General features: G+C 40.8%; 1 protein-coding gene across 9 annotated transcripts in view; it reads left to right on the top strand.

Annotated features, from left to right (window-relative positions):
- The first annotated feature begins 17,914 nt into the window (after positions 1–17,914).
- Positions 17,915–22,904, top strand: part of RBM33 (RNA binding motif protein 33) — a 133,469-nt gene continuing 128,479 nt past the window's right edge. For 8 of the 9 annotated variants that reach the window (XM_009204292.3, XM_003896916.3, XM_009204291.3 and 5 more), the window contains exon 1: positions 17,915–18,326. In XM_009204292.3, coding sequence (XP_009202556.1) covers positions 18,284–18,326 — 43 coding nt within the window. In that variant the 5' untranslated portion in view covers positions 17,915–18,283. Of the gene's footprint in view, positions 18,327–20,640; positions 20,727–22,904 lie in introns of all 9 variants that reach the window. The other variant, XM_021936475.2, reaches the window with a different exon arrangement.

Genomic DNA, 22,904 nt, shown 5'->3' with positions numbered 1-22,904 from the left:
CAGAGGTTGCAGTGAGCCGAGATCGCACCACTGCACTCTAGCTGGGGCAACACAGTGAGACGCTGTCTCAAAAAAAAAAAAAAAAAAAAAAAGAAAAACAAAACAAAACACACAGTTTTCCAAAGTAGCTGTATGTATGATTTTAAATTTCCACTAACAACGTATGTGAGTTACAGTTGCTCTACACCCTCGGAAAAACTTGGTGTTTTAAGTCTTTAATTTTAGTCACTCTCGTAGATGTATATTGGAATCTAAACGTGATTTTAATTTGCATTACCCTAATGATTAATGACGTTGAACATCTTTCATGTGCTTATTGGCCATAGATGTATCTTCTTTTGTAAAGTGTCTGTCCCAATCTTTCACCCACTTAAAAGAGTGGATTGTCTTATAATGTGAGTTCTTATCAATGTGTTCTGGACACAAGTCATTTATCAGGTACATGTGTTACAAATATATTCTCCATTGTGTGGCTTGCTTCCTCCTTTTCTTAATGGTGGCTAAGAGCAGAAGTTTTTAATTTTTAGAAAGCCCAACTTTTCCATTTTTCTTTAGTTTGTATATTTTATATTCTGTTTTAAAAAATCCTTGCCAACCCAAATGTTATAAAGAATTTTTCCCCTGGGATTTCTTCTAGAATTTTATAGTATTCGTTTTTAAACACAGGTCTACAATACATCTCATATTGATCTTTGTGAGTGTGGGGTGCAGTAATGGTTAGGGTTTGTTGTTCCAGACCATTTATGGAAAAGACTTTCCTTTCTCCATTGAATGACATATATAACTTTGTTGAAAACCGATTGGCCATCCATGTGTCTGTCTACTCCTGGAATGTATACTAGTTTTTTACACTGATTTAAGTGTTTGCTCTTATCAGTACCACACTGTCTGGATTACTGTACCTTTATAACAATTATTGGAAAAACATACCATATGTGCCTCAACATTGACCTTAGTTTTAAAAATTGTTTTGGTTGAACTTCATGACTAAAACACCAAAGCAATGGCAACAAAAGCCAAAATAGACAAATGACATCTAATTAAATTAAAGAGCTTCTACACAGCAAAAGAAACTAACATCAGAGTGAACAGGCAACCTACAGAATGGGAGAAAAATTTTGCAATCTACCCATCTGACAAAAGGGCTAATATCAAGAATCTACAAATAACTCAAAGAAATTTACAAGAAAAAAACAACCCCATCAAAAAGTGGACAAAAATTATGAACAGACACTTCTCAAAACAAGACATCTATATAACCAACAGACACATGAAAAAATGCTCATCATCACTGGCCATCAGAGAAATGCAAATCAAAACCACAATGAGATACCATCTCACACCAGTTAGAATGGCCATCATTAAAAGGTCAGGAAATAACAGATGCTGGAGAGAATGTGGAGAAACAGGAACACTTTTACACTGTTGGTGGGACTGTAAACTAGGTCAACCATTGTGGAAGACAGTGTGGTGATTCCTCAAGGATCTAGAACTAGAAATATCATTTGACCCAGCCATCCCATTACTGGGTATATACCCAAAGGATTATAAATCATGCTGCTATAAAGACACATGCACACGTATGTTTATTGCGGCACTATTCACAATAGCAAAGACTTGGAACCAACCCAAATGTCCATCAATGATAGACTGGATTAAGAAAATGTGGCACATATATACCATAGAATACTATGCAGCCATAAAAAAGGATGAGTTCATGTTCTTTGCAGAGACATGGATGAACCTGGAAACCAGCATTCTCAGCAAACTAACACAGGAACAGAAAACCGAACACTGCATGCTCTCACTCATAGGTGGGAAATGAACAATGAGAACACTTGGACACAGGAAGGGGAACATCACACACCGGGGCCTGTCGGGGGGTGTGGAGCTGGGGGAGGGATAGCATTAGGAGAAATACCTAATGTAAAAGACGGGTTGATGGGTGCAGCAAACCAACATGGCACATGTATACCTATGTATCAAACCTGCATGTTGTGCACATGTATCCTGGAACTTAAAGTATAATTAAAAAATAAAAAAGAAAAAGAAAAATGCAATTGACACATAGAAAAAAATTCTTTTGGTTATTGTAGGTCTTTGCATTTCCATACATTTCAGAATCAGCTTGCTAAAAATTAAAATATTAGCCAGGAATGGTGGCATGCACTTCTAGTCCCAGCTATCTGGAGGCTGAGGTGGGAGGATCACTTGAGCCTGGGAGGTCGAGGCTGCAGTAAGCTAATGATTGCACCACTGCACTCCAGCCTGGGTGACAGAACAAGACCCTGTCTCGGAAAAAAAAAAAAAAAAAGATATTTGCATCTATGTTAATGAGGAAATTGGTCTATTGTTTTCTTTTATGTGATGTCTTTTTCTGGGTTTGATAGTAAGGTAATTCTGATATTATTAAATGATTTCAGAAGTATTTTCTTATCCTCTGCATTTCTGGAAGAGTTTGTATATTATTACTTCCTTGAATGTTTGATAGAATTAACCAGTAAAGACGTTTGGCATGCAATTTGCACTTTTTCTGACAGTTTGCAGTCATCCTTACGTTTCTTCTTCTGTATATAATGTCTTTTTTCTAACTTTTTAAAAGAGTTTTGCTTTACCCGTGATTTTTAGCAATTTGATTATGATGTGCTCTGTGGCTTCCTGTGTGGTTATTCTATTTGGAGTTTGTTGAGTTTCTTCAATTATAGTTTTATGATTTTTATCACATTTGGAAAAGCTTTGGCCATTATCTGTGCTGGGATTTGTCTCTGTCTCCTGTGCTTCCCTAGGGCTCCAATTATGCACATGTGAGACTGCCTGACATTGTCCTACAGGTCAGTCACGCACTGTTTATTTTTTAAGTCTTTTCTTTCTGTGTGTTTCTCGAGAAGTTTCTATTGTGCCCACACGTTTTCTTCTGCATTGTCTAATGTGCTTTTAACTGTTTATTTTGAAATAATTTTAGACTTACAGAAGAGTTTCAAAGATAGTTGGTTTCCAGTATGCCCTCTGACCTACCTCTCCGAGGTGAACATCTTACATAACTGTGATATAATTGTAAACACTAGGAAACTATCATAAATTGATGGAATACTATTAGTTATATTGCATACTTGATTGGGAATTACCATTTTTCCACTAATGTCTGTTTTCCATTCCAAGATCTAATTCAGGATATTTTATCTGTTATGTCTCTTCCAATCTGTGACAGTTCCGTCATCTTTTTGTTTTTGGTTTCTCATAACCTTGATAAGAGTATTGGTCAGGGATTTTGTAAACTGTTCCTCAGTTTGGGTTTGTTTCATGTTTTCTTGTGATTTAACTAAGATTATGGGTTTAGGAGAGAGGATATGGGAAGGGCAAGTATGTGCTTGTATCACATGGGTTGGGAGGCATATATGATATCAAAATGTCTTCACATTGAAGTAGAATTTTCAAAGTTTTTCTAGTCTACAGTAATTTCCCCTTTATATAATCTACTAAAGTGAACTATTAAGTGTAGCCCATACTTAAGGGGAGGGGAATTAAGCTCTTCTGGAGGGACAAATATCAGAAATTTTTGGACATAAGTTAAAACCTATACAGTCAAGTATTTTTTGGAGAGCTACTTAGGCTATGAAAACATTCATCTCTTTAAAATTTCCTGCACTAATCTCCGCGCTCATCTGCAGATCTTACAGCATCTATTCCTGTGGTGTGTGGTGATTCTCTGTTTCCCTCATTCATTTCACATTCATTAATTGGAATTCTTTTCTAAGGAAGAGCTATCCTTCTTCTCCATTTATGATTTATTCAATTGTTTCACAAATCGATTCACAAATATTTATCTTAGTCTTTGTGTTATAGTCCAATACTACTGTGATTTATTTTCTTGCTCAAATTATTCCAGCTTTGGTCACCAGGAGATCTGTGGCTTGGTTTCTGTGTCTTTTTGACATGCTCCTACTATTAACACTTTACCTGATGGCACCACAAAATGTTGCAGGCTCATTTTGCATTTCTTCTGCCCCAGTCCTAGAATCAGAATCAGACATTTTTCCAAAGAGCCTTGGTTCTGTTTACTTAGAAACCCAGATCTAGGCCGGCCGCGGTGGCTCACCGCCTGTAATCCCAGCACTTTGGGAGGCCGAGGCGGGCGGATCACGAGGTCAGGACCCGAGACCATCCTAACACGGTGAAACCCCGTATCTACTAAAAATACAAAAAATTAGCCGGGGCGGTGGCGGGCCCCTGTAGTCGCAGCTACTCGGGAGGCTGAGGCAGGAGAATGGCGTAAACCCGGGAGGCGGAGCTTGCAGTGAGCTGAGATCTGGTCACTGCACTCCAGCCTGGGCGACAGAGGGAGACACCGTCTCAAAAAAAAGAAAAAGAACCCCAGATCTAGGTATGGTCACCGCTCCTGGGCCCTCTCATAACCAGAGCTATGAAACGTATGCATGTATACTAACCCACTATATATATGAATACGCATCCAAATTCATTTCTGTATGTGTGTATCTGTATACATATTTACGTAACCCTGAGTCCCATACTCCAATCTCAGACTCAAACCCAGCACTGAAAGGCTCATTCCAGCATTCCCCCTTTGGTTATTTGTAATCATTTTCTCTGACAGTGTGAAATCTTCTTCCCATTACACTCTAATTGCTTATTTGTTCAAAGGCAGTATATGTGTAAAGTGCTTTCAGGATTGCTAATCCATACCCCCATGAGGAAAGACATTACCAGCTACAGTACACTGTTCATGCACAGTTCCTTCTGTCTTCAGACTTGCCATGTTGATTCAACACGCTGTTTCAAAAGGTGTATGGCTCAGCTCCCTTCTTCTCCACTGGGTTCCGTGTGGTTACGGTAGGTGAGGAACACAGTCCATCCATGACTCACAGTCTGCGCTCCATCTTGAACTCCCCAACATCCTGGTTGACGTTTTTAAGCTTGCATACAGCAAAATTCATTCTCGGTGGTACATGGTTCTTTGAGTTTTGAAACATGCATACAGTTATGTATCTGCGGCCACAGTACCATATGGATATCTTCATCAGCCCCCAAATTCTCTGAGCTGATGCTTTGTAGTCAGTTTCTCTCCACTCTCAATACCTAGCAACCACTGATCTGTTTTCTATCCCCACACTTTTGCCTTTTCCAGAACACAAATAAAATCATGTAATATGTAGCCTTCTGGATCTGTAGCAAAATGCATTCAAGATTCATTCACATTGTGTGAATCAGCAGATCACGCATTGTTATTCCTGAGTTGCATTCCATGTATGGATATCCTATGCATTTTGTTTTATTTTTTTGTAGAGATGACGTCTCACTATATTGCCGAGGCTGGTTTTGAACTCCTGGCCTCAAGCCATCCTCCTGCCTTGGCCTCCCAAAGTGCTGGAATTAGAGGTGTGAGCTACCACATCTGGCTGGTAAATGTGCTTTTTTATTTTTATTTTTTTGAGACAGGGTCACCCAAGCTGGTGTAAATAACACCCAGGCTGATGTAAATTCTGTCACCCAGGCTGGGGTAAATACACTTTTAACTTTATAAGAAACTGCCACACTTTTCCAAAGGGACTGTACAAATGCTGCACTCTCAGTAGCAATGTTTAAGAGTTCTAGTCACTCTGTGTCCTTCCTAAAACTTTGATAGTGTCAGTTTTTAAAACTTTAGCCCTTCTAACAGGTGTGTAGTGGTATCTCAATGTGGGTTTATTTTGCTTTTCCACAATGACAACTAATGATGTTCAAGTCTTTCATATGCTTATTTGCTATCTGTACATCTTCTTTGGTGAAGTTTCTGTTTAGACGTTTTACTTCTTTTAAAAGATTGTTTTCTTATTTGTTGGGTGGTAACGGTTCTTTATATATTCTAAATGCAAGTCCTTTATCAGACTTGTCATTTGCAAACATTTTCTCCAAATCTGTGGTTTGCCTTTTCTTTCTCTGAACCGTGTCTTTCACAGAGCAAAAGGTTTGAATTTTGTTCTGTCAATTACTGAGAGAGTAGTGTTAAAGTTCCAAATATAATTATGATTTTTCTATTTCTTCTTTTAATTCTATCAGTTTGTCTCACGTATTTCAAAGCTCTGTTAGGTGCACACATATTTACGGATTTTATGTCTTCTTGGATAATCAGCCCCTTTATCTTGTAATGTCTCTGTTTATTCCTGATAATATTACTTGTTTTGAAGTCTACTTTGTCCCATATTGTAGATACTCTAGTTTGTTTTCTTTCTTTTCCTTTCTTCTTTCTTTCTCTTTCTTTTTTTGCATTAAGAGTATTTTAGGCTTTGGAACACCTGAAGTGAGAAGCATACTAGGAAATCAACACAAAATGAATCACAGGAATGTAAAACTGCAATATGATCTGGTTGAAGTTAGTGTCACTTTAACATGATTCGTTACTTTTTTTCCCCCCATGAGGCATGAGGCAGGACGTTTCTCTGTTGCCCAAGCTGGAGTGCAGTGGCATAATCACGGCTCACTGCAGCCTTGACCTCCCGGGCTCAAGTGATCCTCCCACCTCATCCTCCTGAGTCGCTGGAACTACAGGTGCACAACATCATGCCTGGCTATTTAAAAAATTTTTTTGTAGAGATGAGGTCTCACTATTTTGCCCAGGTTGGTCTCAAACTCCTGGGCTCAAGTGATCCTGCCTTGGCCTCTCAAAGTGCTGGGATTACAGGCATGAGCCACTGCAACCGGCCAATTCTTTTACATTTAAAAGAATTAACTTATTTTTAATTGACAAAAATTGTTTATCTTTCTCATGTACAATGTGTTGTTTTGAAATATGTATAATACATTATGAAACGTCTAAATTAAGCTAATTAACATATACATTACCTCACATACTTATGTTTTGTGGTGACAACACTTAAAATCTACTCTCTCAGCATTTTTCAAGAACACAATACATTGTTATTAACTATAGTCACCACATTGTACAATAGATGTCTTGAACTTACTCATCCTGTATAACTGGACTTTGTATCCTTTGACCAACATTTCTCCAACCTCCTGCCCTCACTCCCCAGCCTCTGGTAATCACCATTCTACTCTGTGCTTCTATAAATTCCACCTTTTTAGATTCCACACATGTATAAGTAAGATCATATGGTAGTTGTCTTTTTGTGCCTGGCTTATTTCACTTTAGCCTAATCTCCTCCAGATTTATTTACGTTGTTACAAATGATAGGAGTTCCTTTTTTTTTTTTTTAATGGCTACATAGTTTTCCTTTGTGTATATGTACCCCCCCCCCTTTTTTTTTTTTTGAGAGGGAGTCTCGATCTGTTGCCAGGCTGGAGTGCAGTGTGCAATCTCAGCTCACTGCAACCTCCACCTCCTGGGTTCAAGCAATCCTCCTGTCTCAGCCTCCCGAGTAGCTGGGACTACAGGCGTGCATCACCACGCCCAGCTAAGTTTTGTATTTTCAGTAGAGACAGGGTTTCACCATGTTGTCCAGGATGGTCTCAATCTCTTGACTTCATTATCTGCCTGCCTTGGCCTCACAAAGTGCTGGATTACAGGCGTGAGCCACTGCGCCTGGCCATGTACCACATTTTAAAAAATCCATTCATCCGTTGATGGATGCTTAGATTACTTTCATATCTTGGCTACAGTATACACAGCCAAATAATGATGTGATAGACATGGGAGTGCAGACACTTCTTTGGCATAGTGATTTCATTTCCTTCGGCCAGTAGTGGGATTGCTGGCTCACTGTGGCTGTACTAATTCACAAACCCAACAAGTGTGCAAAGGTTCCCTTTTCTCCATGTTCTCTCCAATACTTGTTATCTTTCATCTGTTTGATAATAGCTATTTTAACGAGTTACATGGAAAACAATGTTTCTTTTGGTTAGTGTTTGCATGGCATATCTTTCCTTTCACTTAGCCTATCTACATCTTTATATTTAAAGTGTGTTTCTAGAGACGGAGTCTCACTCTGTCACCCAGGCTGGAGTGCAGTGGCACCATCTCAGCTCACTGCAACCTACGCCTCCCGGGTTCAAGAGATTCTCCTGCCTCAGCCTCCTGAGTAGCTGGGATTATAGGCACCTGCCACCACGCCCAGCTAATTTTTAAAAAAATTTTTTTAATTTTTTAATTTTTAGTAAAGATGGGGTTTCACTACGTTGGATAAGCTGGTCTTGAACTCCTGACCTCCAGTGATCCGCCTGCTTCAGCCTCCCAAAGTAATAGAGAACCTATATTTCGTTCTTACATCTTAATGCAATCTGACACATTTTGGTGTTAGGACCGTTGTGTGTGTATGGATCATTGACATTCAATGGAAACTGAGTTGACATGGTTGGATTCCAACCTATCATCTTGTTAGCTGTTTTTTATTTAATTTGTTATTTCTTTTTTTCTTGGGTTAAGTTAGCTTTTTAAAATGATTCCCTTTTATCTTTTCTAGACATATATACACATTTCTTTAAAAAATTTTTTGGTGGTCACCTTGGGGTTTACAGTTTATATTTTTAATTACTATGCATCTATTTTCAAATATTATACTGTACTTCTTCACATGTAGTGTAAGAACCTTATAGCAATATACGACCACTTCCTCCCTTTCATCCTTTGTATTATTGTCATGCATTTTACTTGTTCACAGGCTCTAAGTACACAATACATTTTCCCTATTTTTGCTCCCATCAATCTTTCAGAGCATTAACAATATGGAGAAAAATGTTACCGTCATATATTCAATTTCAACCACACTCATCATCAACCATGTTCATCATTTCTTTGTGTTGAACCAGATTTCTGATTGCTATGATAGTCCTTGTGCCGAAAAAACTTCTTTTAACATTTCCCGTAGAGCCTGTCTGCTCGCAATGAATTCCCTCAATTTTTGTTCCTTAGGTATTTCTGCTGGGTAACTGTTTCTGACAACAGGTTTTTCCATCAGTGCCTAAAAGATTGGTCATGCCACTGTCTTCTGGCTTGTCTGCTTTTTGATAAGATGGCTGCTATAATTCTTATTGTTCTTTTCCTCTGTAGGAAAAGAGAAAATGTTTCTTTTTCAGCAATTGGAATATATTTGGATATGGGGGCTTTTGCTTGCTTGCTTGTGTCTCGGTATTTGTCTTGCTTGGTGTTAACTGAGCTTCTTGGGTCCATGTTTTGTTGCCTGTCATAAATCTTGAAAAAATTAGTTCTTCAGACATTTGTTCCACTCCTTTCTCTCTTCTTCTTCTAACTATGCATGTTAGACCATTCAGTGTTGTTCAACAGTTCATAGATGCTCTGCTCTGTTTTTTGCACTCCTTCTCTTTGCTTCAGTTTCGATAATTTTTATTTATCTTTCTTCAAGGTACCTTATTCTTTCTGTGTCAAGTGTATCAATGAACCCGCTGAAGGCATTCTTCACCTCTATCATTGTGCTTTCGATTTCTAGCATTTCCTTTTTGTACACTGAATTTTTGTTTGCAAACTCATTTTTTTTTTAATGATAGTGTATACTATGGTAAATATTTTCTTTGATTGGAGATGAGCACATCTTGTTGTCTAGTAGGTCGTTAGTATGAGAGTTTGCTATCTTATTCAGGAGTTGGGCTTAGTGAGATATTTGTTGTTGCCACAGCTATCCTCTGCACAAAAGGCTCCAAATTCCTCCAGCGACACCTTGTACTTAGAACAGGGCTCATTTGTGAGATTATTTTCTCAGTGTCTGCGCTTCCTCTGGGCTTTGGGTCTTCTCTTTGCACTGCAATCCTGAAAGAAGCTGTCTCTTGTGGGCCTCCCAACTGTATTTTGCCATTTTTAGTTGACATCTGTTATTCTGGTGACAGGAGATAGCAGAGGAGGAATCCTCCGATGTTCTGTTTAAGCATCCTTTTACACAGGGAGTGTCTGGGTCTCAGGGATGTGGACTTCAAAATACTCCTCCTATCAGCTGCAGTGTTGGGCTTGGCATGTATCCCTTCTCCTCTCCTAGGGTAGAGCTTGTTATATTTCTGTCCCCTTTGCACAATGGAAATGGGCTTCCCCATTGCCCTAAGGCCACAGTTTTTGTGGCCTTTCTCCCTGAAGGCCTTTTTCCATAGGTGAGATAAGGCAGCTGTGTACGGATGGAGTTTCTTGAGTGGACACTGTTCCCTCCCTCAGCCAACATAATGAGGAACTTTCTTAGGATTCTCCCATCTTTCCTGTGAGTACCTGGTGGAGTTCATGAACAAGAAGCCTGCAAGAGGAGGCAAACCTCTCTACTCTGCAGCCCCAAGGGACTTCATACTCTCACGCATGGCATTTAGAAATTCATTTTAAACATTTTAGCTGACACTTATTTCCCACACCTATGGCATCATTTGTTTCTGTCCCAGGTAAGCGAATGCTCAGGTCCTGTTTTTCTTCCCAGGTGTCTCTCCCTGGAGTTCTAGTTATTTGGTTGCTCTGCAACGTTGATTTTCTGATGGGCTCAAGAAAGCTACAGTTCTTGTTGTTGTAACCTTGGCAGTGACACTTAATCCAGTGTTCTACGTCTATGAGATAAAACTGGAAATTTCTAAGTACTTTTATTTCTACCCATTGAACATTTTATTTTGACTATTGTATTTTTCAGCTCTGAAATATTCACTTCCTATTGATTTCTTTGTTCACTATGGCCTTGTTTTTCCTTAAATTCTTGAGCGTAGGTATAGTAATTGTTTGAAATTTTTTGCTGGTAATTCCATCATTTATTTTGAGTTATTGACCAATATTTTTTCCCTATACTAATCTAAAGTATATCTAGTTCTTCACTTCAGTAGTGATTTTTTTTTTTTTTTTTTTTTTTTTTTTGAGGCAGAGTCTCACTCTGTCTCCTGGTTTGGCGGGCCGACCCTGCTCTTACTGTGCCTCCCGTCTTGCCCTCCCGCCCTGCTTCCTGAGTAGCTGGGATCTTACAGGTTTCCGCCCACCCCTGCCTTTTTTTTTTTTGTATTTTTTTTTTTAGTAGAGATTTGGTTTCACTGTGGTTAGCCAGGATGGTCTTGATCTCCTGACCTCGTGATCCGCCCGTCTCGGCCTCCCAAAGTGCTGGGATTACAGGCTTGAGCCACCATGCCCGGCCCAGTAGTGATTTTTGATTGGATGTTGGACTTTGTGAATTTTACTTTATTGAGTACCGAATTTGGTTGTCTTCTCTTAAAAACACTGGACTTCGTTCTGGCAGGTCATTAAATTCCCTGCTGTACTCCCTTCCAGGATTGTTCTAAAGCTCTGTTAGGAGATCCTGGAGTAACCTTTACTCTAGGTCTGGAGTAACCTTTACTCTAGCTTTCTGGTTGTTCCTGACGTACTTTTTCTATCCTCATGGAGTGTCACCCTACAGCAACATATTCAAGGTGACTCCATGCAGATTTCCAGAACTCGTATTGCAACCCACAAATGTCCCACACCGGCACCTACAAATTTTCATCCCTGTGGCCCCAAATCATTAAGACCACAGTGTTCTACTTGAGTTTCCCCTTCCTGCCTCACAATCCAGAAAGCTGGGCTATCATAAGGCCCACCTCGTTTGTTGCTATTCTCTCAGGGATCGTGGTCCTCGACCGCCTGTCTTCCAATGTCTGAAAAGAGCGTTTCCAAGTCTGTCCAGTTTTCGAGTTGTTTGTGAAGTGAGAAGCCTGTCCCAGTACTCCATCATGGCCAGAGGTGGAAGTTTCTCTTTGGCTGCTTTTTATATCTTCTCTTTTTTTGGTTACTAAATTTTTTAGTTTCACCGCATGTCTAGGTGTGGATTTCTTTTTACTTATTTTTTTACTCCATGCTTGTTATGCTTCCTGAATCTCTGGATTTATGTCTTTCACTAATTCTTAAAAATCATGTGAAATCATCTTTTCAAATATTGCCTCTCCTCTATTCTTTGTATTCTTTCCTTCTGGAACCTCATTTTTACATAGGGTTTTAGTCCTTCAGGCTGCTGTAATGAAATAATACAGTCTATGTTGCTTATAAACAGAATTTCTTTCTCACAGTTCTGGAGGTGGGGAAGTCCAAGATCAAGGGGACAGCAGACTCAGTGTCTGGGGAAGGCCCATTCCTCATAGGTGGCCATCTTTTCACTCTAACCTCATGTGGTGGGAGGGGCAAGGCAGCTCTTGGGGGTCTCTATGAGGGCACTCATCTCATTCATCTATTCACCTCCAAAGGCCTCACCTCCAAATACTGTCACATTTGGGGATTAGGTTTCAACATATGAATTTGGGGTGGAGGAATACAAACATTCAAGCTATATCACGTGTTTGGCATCCTCATTCCAGTCTCTCAATTGCTAAACCTCTCATTCACATCCTTCATCTCCTTTTCTCTTTGTGTTATATTCTGAGAAATTTTTTTATCTACCCCCCTTAATTCCTAAATTCCCTCAATTGTGTGTCATCTGTGTAATTTTCCCTTTCGGTTTTTTAACAACTGTATTTTGAACAGTGTTTGATTTGATTTTTTTCCTCTTTTTTTTTTTTTTGAAGCAATGCAAACCCATAGAAAGTTTAAGAGTAAAATTAAGCCTTTTTTGTGAATCATTTGTGACTAAGTTGCTGACCTGATGCCCCATAAGCCACAAGTACTGTATGTAGTATGTATATACTACAAAGACTTTCTTCCTATAAGCCACTTATAATCACTGAAATCAGGTAATTAACTTTGTGTGTTACTGCCATCTGACCTTCAGACCCTATCATTTTTGCAAATTGTCCCAATAATAGAGTGAAAAGATCATTTATTGCAGTTGTCATGCCTTTTTCTTCTTCTGTCTGAAATGTTTTCTTAGTCTTTCCTTGACTTTCATAATTAGATATTTGAAGATTACAAGCCAATTATTTTCTGGAATGTCTCAATTTGAGTTTGTGCTCTTTTCTTCAGAATTAGATTTGGTTAGGTATCTTTGACAGAAGTGATGCTGTACTCTTCTTACTGTATTATATCAGGTGGCAACTTTTATTTATCCCATTACTGAAAATGTTTACTTTGATCAGTTAGGGTGGTTTTAGAGGCTTTTCCACTGAAAATTATTCTTTTCTACTACATAATTAATATCTATTTTCTAGGAAGGAACAACGTAACTATTTTGATATACTGTTTCCATATAAAGCTCAATTTATTCTTTATCAGTATTTGTATAGACACAAGCTTTCCTGTTTTTAGTCCATTACTCTCATTATTTAATTTGATGCTCATCTCATCTCTGCTTTGGTCCATTAAGTCTCACTTCTGTGTCCTTTTGACATATCTCTATCACTATTCAAGCACTCCCTTGATTTTTGGAGGGAACAAGATGTTCCAGGCTGATCTTGTGCATTCCATGCCCTAGCCCTGAATTCAGTTGTTTTTCCAAGTAATACTGGTTCCTTTTGAAAAGTGGTATTTAGAAACCAAGATCTAGGTGGTGGGTGTGCTCAAGATGGGCTGCTGTCTCCAGGGCACTCTTGGTGGACAGTTAGGAAACACATGCGTGCGCGCACACACAGAGTTATACACAAATACGCATATACACTTACTCCTACAATGAAATACAATTATCAAAAACCATCAGTGCAGTCACTCTGATTCTTTATTCTAATAACACACCATATGGTTAATTTTAGCTTTTTCTTCATGTAAGTAATTCCCTATTTGGACAGTGAGAAATTTATCTCCATCACCCTTAATATATTTATATATCTGATCAATTTCCCTGTTCATAACCAATATGCCATTTCTGTTGTCACCTTCTTTCGTGCAGGTCCCCTTATATACTGGAGTTCTGACTCCCTGTGCTCTGCCTCCCACCTGTGTGAAAACTCTTACAACTAGAACTCTGCTATTCTAGTCTACTCATCTTTGGCAACTCCCACCTCACCCCAGTAGGGCCCTGAATCCCACATTGTGCCCATACCTCAGGATTATGTCCTAGTAACCTAGTCATGTGTGACTCCCCATTTTGAACTGCCCCCATGGGTGGATGCCCTCCTCACTTTGCCAATCCACAGGACATACTTTGCGCCCAGTGGTGCTCTCACACGCCTTGCTGGGCAGCCCTCTCACAGGGCGCAGGCAGGAAGAGATGCTTGGGCTCTGATCCTCCAGCCTGGCCAGCACATCCCTACCCATCTCTCCCAGCCCTGCTATACCACTAGTGCTGCCTAATGGCTTTGGGACATTGTTCAGATAGAAGAAAACGAAGCACTCTCTGGCTACTCTAGACAGTCTCTTCTTGATTTCCTTCATCTTTTATTTCCTTAAACCTTTCAAATATTGTCCTTTATGGTAATTTAAATAACTAAAGTCCCTAGGAGTTCAATCTACTTTGTATTTTTCACTTAAAGTGGTTTCTTCCCTCACGCATTTTGTGATCTTTGATTTTAAGTCCATAGTTGCTTGATCTGAAACCGTGAAGAATGTAGGTGGACAATTTGAGAAAGCCCTTCCAGGATCTCTGGCCTAACTTGAGAGCCTCAGGTTCAGATTCCCTCCTCAAAAGCTGTCCAAGAATTTGTTTCCTATTAGCAGTGTGAATGGGGATGACTTCCCCAGCGAAACCCTGAACTTCCTGTGTGCTCACTACTTACTGCTCAGGCTTTGGCTGTTTTTTTGTTTTTTGCTGTTTTAAGAGATGGGGTTCTGTTCAGTCACCCAGACTGGAATGCAGTGGTGTTATTACAGCTCATTATAACCTCGAACTCCTGGACTCAGACGATTGCTCTGCCTCAGCCTCCAGAGTAGTTACAACTAAATGTATGCACCACCATGCTTGGTTAGTTTTTTTTTTTTTTTTTATTTTTTGCAGAGATGGGGTTTTGCCATGTTGCCCAGGCTGGTCTTGAAATCTTTGGCTCAAGTGCATTGCCTCCCAATGCGCTGGGATTACAGGTGTGAGCCACTGTGCCCAGGGTTTTGCTTCCTTCTTGATCCTTTGGAAACATTATTCCTAAAACCTAGCAATACAACAAAAAATGTTTTCCACAGAATCTGTTTTGTAGGAGAAGGGGAACAGAATTTCCAGTTCGTCATTACTGAGAGATGAGAAAGACTTCTATATTCACTTTATTTACAAAAAAGCCAAGCTTGCTTTTAAGATTTCCAGTAGGATATGTATGAAACTGCAGTGCTCACTAGGTAGTCTTCTTAGGTTTAGCCCCTGACACTCATAACACTACACCTGGCAGCAGCTCCACTTTGGAGAATTGAGAAGAAACATACTTCACCGCCCTCCGTACAGGCATGGAAGAGCTATAGTCTTTGGCTCCCCCATTGCAAATCAAGTGCAAACCAATATGGGTGTGGGCTTGCTTTGGAAGTCCTGGACCGGCGGGAACCAGTATCTCTCGTATTTGTTCCCTGAGTTTATCTTTTAGATTCCCACACTCAATTAAGACAGTAACAGAGGCTAAAGGTATGGCTTCCCACCAGGTGTTTTAAGATTATTCAGTACTTTCAAGCCAGAGGCAGTGTACAATATAAGTCAGAGGTCATTTTCACCACGAGCAATGTTTTTTTTATTTATTTAGAAATGGAGTTTCACTCTTGTCACCTAGGCTGGTGTGTAGTGGTGTGATCTTGGCTCACTGCAACCTCCACCTCCTGAGTTCAAGTGATTCTCGTGCCTCAGCCTCCCGAGTAGCTGGGATTACAGACATGTGCCACTACGCCCAGCTAATTTTTGTATTTTTAGTAGAGATGGGGTTTTGCCATGTGGGCCAGGCTGATCTTGAACTCCTGACCTCAAGTGATCCTCCTGTCTCGGCCTCCCAAAGTGGTGGGATTACAGGCATGAGCCACCGCGCCTGGCCTACAACCAATGTTGTTTTATACCACAATGAACATTCTGCCTTCATAAGGTTTCCATGGCAAGTTAAAGTTAACACAAACTGAAATTTGTTCACAGATAAGGAAAAGGGGTTGGCTAAATCTTTGCTTACAGTAATTTACCAAGAACTTCAAATACTGGGTGTCCATGTTCAAAAATTTTTCCAGTGGGTGTTTGATCAAAAAATTTTATAGATTCTTGTTCTAGAGAAATTCAGTGTTAAGTGGCTTATGAGATTGTTTCATCTGTTAATCTGTTTTTTTTTTTTTTTTTTTTTTTGTGGAATTCTTCTCAAGATCACCATGAATTATCCTGAAAAATATTTTCTGAGTTAGGCATGCCATCCTCCACAGTTCAAAAAATAATGAAAGGTGATAAAGAGTTCAAGCCATTTAAGTATGGATGTATTAATGTGCTAATAGAGACCATTTTTTCAATGTGTTGCTTGCAAAACATTTTTTTTGGGGAGTGACTTCTCATAGTTGAATAATTATTTTTAAAAACGTTCCTGATTTTTATTTTAGGTATTATTTACGTTAGCTATTAATCCAGGAATGTTTATTTTTTGATAAAAAATTACAATTTCAAACATACAAAAATTGAATAATTTTACTGTAAATATTCTTTTAGCTACGATGATTCTACCATTGGCATTTTTATTTTATTTTTTGAGACAGAGTCTCGCTCTGTCGCCAGGCTGGAGTGCAGTGGTGTGATTTCGGGTCACTGCAACCTCCGCTTCCCAGTTTCAAGTGATTCTTGTGCCTCAGCCTCCTGAGTAGCTGGGACTACAGGCGGGCGCCACCACGCCCAGCTAATTTTTGTATTTTTAGTAGAGACAGAGTTTCACCATGTTGGCCAGGATGATCTAGATCTCCTGACCTCATGATCCGCCCGCCTCAGCCTCCCAAAGTGCTGGGATTACAGGCGTGACCACCGCGCCTGGCCAGCATTTTATTACACGTACCGTTTTACCATCTCTTCACCCACCCGCCAGTGCATCTTCTGTATGGACATCTTGGTTAACTCACGGCATTGGACCTTCAGTTTCATGCCTCTCCACACTGCAGGGTCCTCTACATTGTTATATTAGTCACCTTTCTAAAATACAAATCTTATCATGTAAATTGTTCCTAAAATCTTTCAATAGACCCCACAGAGTCAGAAAAACGTCCCAAAGTCCGGAATCCTGACCCCTGCCTACCTGTCCAGTCTCATTGCTGGGTCAGCACGCCTCACCTCAGCCCCTCATTCATCGATACGGAATCAATGTTTGCAGCTGGTGTGTACTTCATGTAGAAATGGAGTTTCACTCTTGTCACCTAGGCTGGTGTGTAGTGGTGTGATCTTGGCTCACTGCAACCTCCGCCTCCTGAGTTCAAGTGATTCTCGGGCCTCAGCCTCCCGAGTAGCTGGGATGACAGACATGTGCCACTACGCCCAGTTAACCCCCTTCCCCGACTGCGACCACTCAGACGCGCCTTCCCGGGCCCCACACCCCCAAACCCCTGAGCCCTTTCGTCCACAGCTGTCTGACCACCCAGCACTCCTTCCTTTACGTCACGTATGAGGACTTCGTTTCTTAACCTTTCTCACTGCTCAAAAATGCAAACTCAGATACGAGTGCGGGGCGCTGTCCGTCCTGCTCATGTCTTGTTCTCAGGGCCGCAAAGCGCAGGGGCAGAGCCCACCAGGGCCCGGCGCTGCGCGCTGCCCAGCCAGGCGCGGGGAAAGGGACGGGGGTCCGGGGTCGCGGGTCCGGAGGCTCTCGGGTCGTAGGAAGTGAGGGCTTGTGGGAGTCACACGCGTGCGCGTGCACGTTAGTACGGGGCGGGCGGCGCTCATCCCAGCTCGCAGAAGCACCTGCCAGAGTTATGCGCAGCCTTTCCTGCCCTCAACACAAGCCGTCGGTGTTCACTACTGCAGCTCATTCAGACCCCACTCTCCTACTGTCCAGGCACAGAAACGACAGTTAAGTTCCCCCTGACCGGGGACCGTACGCTGGGCCTTCCCTCCCCAACTCCTAACGGGAGACCGGCTGCCGTAAAGCTTCGCTTTGCCGACTGCTGCAAAGCGCCTTACGACAGAACCCGGAATCGACCTACGGCCAGCAGTCGTCCCCGCCCTGCTTCAAACATTTGGGTTTCAGGAGTCGGGCGGAGGTGGCTGCCGGGTGTTGGCGTTGCACGCGCGCCGTCCGAAACTCGGCGGCGGCCTCGGGGCTGCTACGGCCTCGGCGCGGGGCAGGCCCCGGCGCCCGCCCGCCTCCCGGCCTCCATCATCCCAGGGTGCACCGCGGCGGGCGCGGGCCCGCGGCCATGTTGCGGTAGTTTGTTGTTTTCTTCCTGCGGAGGCGAAGGGGCAGCTGTGGACCGCGAAACGCCCGGCTTCGCCTCTGCCTCCTGCAGCCCCCTCCCTTCCCTGTCCTCCGCCACCAGTACCCGGGCCCGGACCAGGCACGTTGGCCCACCAGCTGGCTTGGTGGGCGAGGCTGAAGGCCGGGCCCCGCGAGTGCCATGGCGGCCGCCCTGGGAGCGAGCGGAGGAGCAGGCGCCGGAGGTACGTGAGGCCGCCGGGCTCGGGGGACCAGGGCCGAGCCGCGGTGGGCGGGGGTGCTGGCCGGCGGGCCTTCCCGCTTAGGAGAGGACAAGGCTCTCCCCGGCTCCGACTGTCTTTGTGTTCGGCCTATTCAGTTTTCTCCCCCGCCTTCCCTCCCTATTGTCATTATCCCTTGCTCGCTCCTCCTCTCCGCTGTGCAGATGTACTTACCTGTGAACTTCCGTGTGTCCTCTACTTTGCAAGGCTGCCTAAAGTGTCAGGCCTATCTCTGGCGTTGGCGGGCATTAAGTGCCGAAGCCGGCCTTGTGTCCTATGGCTAGGAGAGCGCCCCCCGTCCCCCCACCGCGACAGTGTCACTTAGGGAGAGCGGGTCAGGTCGCTGTAGGGTGGGTGGTTAAGATTGTGGGGCCATCCTGACAGATTTAGATTGATTTCAAGCCCATTACAAAAACATAACAGGTGAAAAGATTCACCTGTGTGAAGGAATGTGCGACAGTAGGCCATTTTGGAAAGAGAGATTTCTTGAGCAATAGTCTTAATAAATCCCTGTTTTAAATTAACTTATTTGTTGTCTAATAAAAACCTGTTAGTGTTTTATTTGCGTCTTGCAAAAGTGAAAACATGACACAAAAGGTTTAGATATTGAGTCAGTTCCTTTGGATAGTTTCTCTTGTTTGCAAGCATGAACAATATTGATGAAACACCTATCTTTAAAAAATTGTGGGTAAAACTACTTTCAGGTAAAATTACATATCACTGGGGGTTTTAAAAATATGTGGAGAGATACTTGAAAGTGACGTTTTAAATGATTATTTTGAAAACTTTGAAAAGATGGTAAAATATGGATAACAAAAGCATTTGGGATTAGTTCTTACCATTGCAACGTTGAGAAGCCAGTCTAGTGTATACTCGAGAAGTATTTTTTAGTAAATGCTAGCAGATGGTTAGGTTGCAGTCATCCTGTTTAGGAATTTTGGCCCAACTATCAAAACGTTTGCTTGACAAAATGGAAAAACAAAACTACAAAGAGTAAGTGTAGGAATGTTGCTTCTGGCAATTTGATTTGTTACATGCCACTTTTCTTTCAGTTTAAATACATGTTTGCGTGTTATGTCTGAGACTTTCTAATTAAAATTTTAAAATATATAGCTCACCTATCTTTCTGGGGGTCGGAATTACTTGTTTTATAGCATTCCCAGTGTAATCTGGAAACTCTTGGGTCAACACTCTTTTCATTAGAAAGACTAAGGTGTTATTTGTATTTTTTCTAGAGGCTGAATAATATGTGAGGACGTTATGCTGATGGCTAATGGAATATGTGCTTGTGTATTCCTTTACGTTTCTCATTTTTAATTTCTAAATTGGTAATATCACTGAGTGTAATCCAGATAAACAGGCTTTTTTGGGTCTTCAATAATTTTGAGGTCAGAAGTTTTGAGAATTGCTGTTTTAGAAGAGTAAGTAGGCTTTATTCACGATGCTTTGGAGTTTTTCCTTCCATTTTGTCACAAGTGCCAGAATTTCCTTTGCTCTTCGATTCAAACCAAACTCCTTGCCGAGGTTTGTGAGTTCTGTATGACTTAGTCCCTGCTTACCCCATCAGCATGTTGTGTGATTGTTTCCCTTATCCTGGAAGTTCATCTTGAACTGTTCCTGTCCCCGCTCTTGCCAGGGCTGACTCCTGATCCAGTGGGTCTCATGCTCTTAAGGGAGGCTTTCCTTGAGAATTCATTCTTTCTGAGGAATGTCTGTCTCTTGCTCTTGTGCCTCTCTTCTCTTCATTCTGTAGCACCCTTGTTTTCTTCAGAATGTTTATCTCAGTTTGTAATTTTCTTCATTTTTACTTGTTTTTTAAATCTGCCTCCCACAGTAGCCTGTAAACCTTATGAGGACAAAAATGCTGCCTGTTTTACCAGCATTCCACGTGTTCCTGGCACATAGCATGTGTTCAACAAACATTTGATGAATGAATTAAAGAATGAAATGTTTTCTTTACAAATAGGAAATAATATAATTATATCCTAAGTTATGTTAGTCATTTCCATGTGACTTACCTGTGTAACTGATTAAAATCATGTTAGCTTAGAGAAATATTTACATTGGTAATACCTTATGGATAGCTACAGATAGCTTATTTGGCAGCTCAGTTTAGCATATTGTCTAGCACAGTGGCTTTCAAACTTTTAAAAATGGCAGCCACAGAAATGTGATTGACATTGTGATTTAGTACATACATAAAAGTTAAAAAAAAAATTCATGAACAATGCTGGTCCATACTATGCCATGCACTCTAATGTTTTCTATTTCATTACAGTAAAATGCTGATTGTGACCTAGATTAATTTCACAACCCACAAAATGTTCAAGATTGTCAGTTTGAAAATCACTGGTCTCCTGTATAGTAAGTGGTTAATATTTATTGAATAAAATGGATTTTGGCTATCCATAATCTGGATAGTAAAATAGTAATATCACTGAATGTAATCCAGATAAACAGGCTTTTTTGGCTATCCATAATCTGGATAGCCAAAATGGGTACCACAAAGTGTCTATAGGAGTGTTTGCTTATTTTTTACTTTTTTTTTTTGAGACAGGGTCTTGCTTTGTTGCCCAGACGAGTGCAGTCGTATGATCATGGCTAATTGCAGCCTTGGCCTCCTGGGCTCAGTTGATTCTCCCACTTCAGCCTGCTGAGTAGCTGGAACTGCAGGTGTGCACCACCATGCCTGGCTAATTTTTGTATTTTTTGTAGAGACAGGGTTTTGCCGTGTTGCCCAGGCAGGTCTTAAACTCGGGCTCAAGTGATCTGCCCGCCTCAGCCTCTCAGAGTGCGACTATTACATGACCCACCATGCCCTGCCATGAAACATTTCAAAGGAGTCATTTGGTATTGCAGTCAAGTAGTAAGGATAGAGGAATGGAATTGCTATCCTTACTAATAACAGAGAGAATGACAACTGTTATTTATTGGAGACTGAAAACAAAAACATAAAGGCAAAAACATTTTGGGGGAAGGAACAAATAGTTTAATGAGTTTCAAGATCTTCTTAGTTCCAGTGCTTCCTTGTAAAATGTAAAATAAAAAATCAGTACACAAATTGTAAAAAGCCTCCAACCTGGTAAGTGCATTATCTCGCTTAAGATTTACAACAGCATTCTTGGGCCTTAGCGAATCTAATTTTATAGGTGAGGTGAAAAAATGGGTGCTTGTAAATTTTTTGTTTTCTAGTCGATTCTTAGAAAGAAAAAGTTTTAATGGAAAATTTCAAACACACCCAGTAGTAGAATAATGAACCCACATACCCATCATCTAGTACCACTTTTGTGTATTTCAAACCCCAGGCTGGTAAAATTTTATAGCAAGATACACTGCTGGGATGAGTTAAGACTTTAGATACTAAACCGGTTATCTTAATTTACATTTGAGAGTAAACTAGCCCAGAAACGTTCAGCCACCTAACTGTTAAGAAAGGGAAGTAGATTGGAATTTAGGTCTTTTGACTTCTAGTTCAGTGTTCCTTCCACTGTGTCAGTATGTAGTAAGGCAGGAAAAGTATGAAGCATGGTGCAGAAGGTTTTTGTTCGAAATTGTGAAAGTGAAACAAGTTTTAGTACTTCAACAGGTAAAATTTACCTGGTAGGACATTTTTGGAGCATTTTAATCACTAATAGTGCTGATAAATGAGTATTTTCATAACGATAATTTATAGCCATTTAATTCTTTTTTTTTTTCCTTCAAGAAAATCTTTCATGCTTAATTTCTTAGCTTCAATCAAGAGAGTTTGAGGAGTGGGGAAAAAATAGCCTCTCTCATTTCAGCCATGAGTACTTTTAGCATTTCTTGTAGGGCAGGTGTACTAATGACAAAGTCCCTTAGGTCATACCTGGGGATATAATTTTTTGAATGGCAGTTTGTCAGATAAATAATTCTTGGTTGACAATTGTTATCTTTCAGCATATTAAATATTTCATCCTATCACCTTCTGGCTTCCATAGTTTCTGATGAGAAATTGTTAATCTTGTGGAGGATCCTTTGTACATGACATGCCACTTCTCTCTTGGTGTATTCAAGATCCTCTTTGTCTTTGACTTTTGATAGTGTGATCATAATGTGTCTCGGTGTGGGTTTCCAAATTTATTCTGCTTGGAGTGGTGAACTTTTTGAATATGTAGGTTCATGTCTTTCACCAAATTTGGAAGCTTTTTATTTTTTTCTCCAATTCTTTTTCCTGGTACTCTGTTTTCTCCTTTTGGGACTCCCATAATGCATAGATTGGTACTTTTAATGATGTCCCCCTGTTTTTTAAGGCTCTGTTTATTTTTGTTCCTCTGCTCCTTAGACTGGATAATTTCAATATTTTCCTGTTTCTTCACCTGTAGCACCCTTGTTTTCTTCAGAACGTTTATCTTAATTTGTAATTTTCTTTACTTATTTACTTGTTTTTTAAATCTGCCTCCCACAGTAGCCTGTAAGCCTCATGAGGACAAAAAATGCCATCTGTTTTACCATGCATTCCAAATGTTCCTGGCACATAGCATGTGTTAAACAAATACTTGGTGAATGAATTAAAGAATGACA

The sequence above is a fragment of the Papio anubis genome, chromosome 4, assembly GCF_008728515.1.
Source record: "Papio anubis isolate 15944 chromosome 4, Panubis1.0, whole genome shotgun sequence".
NCBI classification, from domain to species: Eukaryota; Metazoa; Chordata; class Mammalia; order Primates; family Cercopithecidae; genus Papio; species Papio anubis.
The sequence above is the reverse complement of the archived record's forward strand: the minus strand, read 5'-3'. Positions and strand labels throughout refer to the sequence as shown.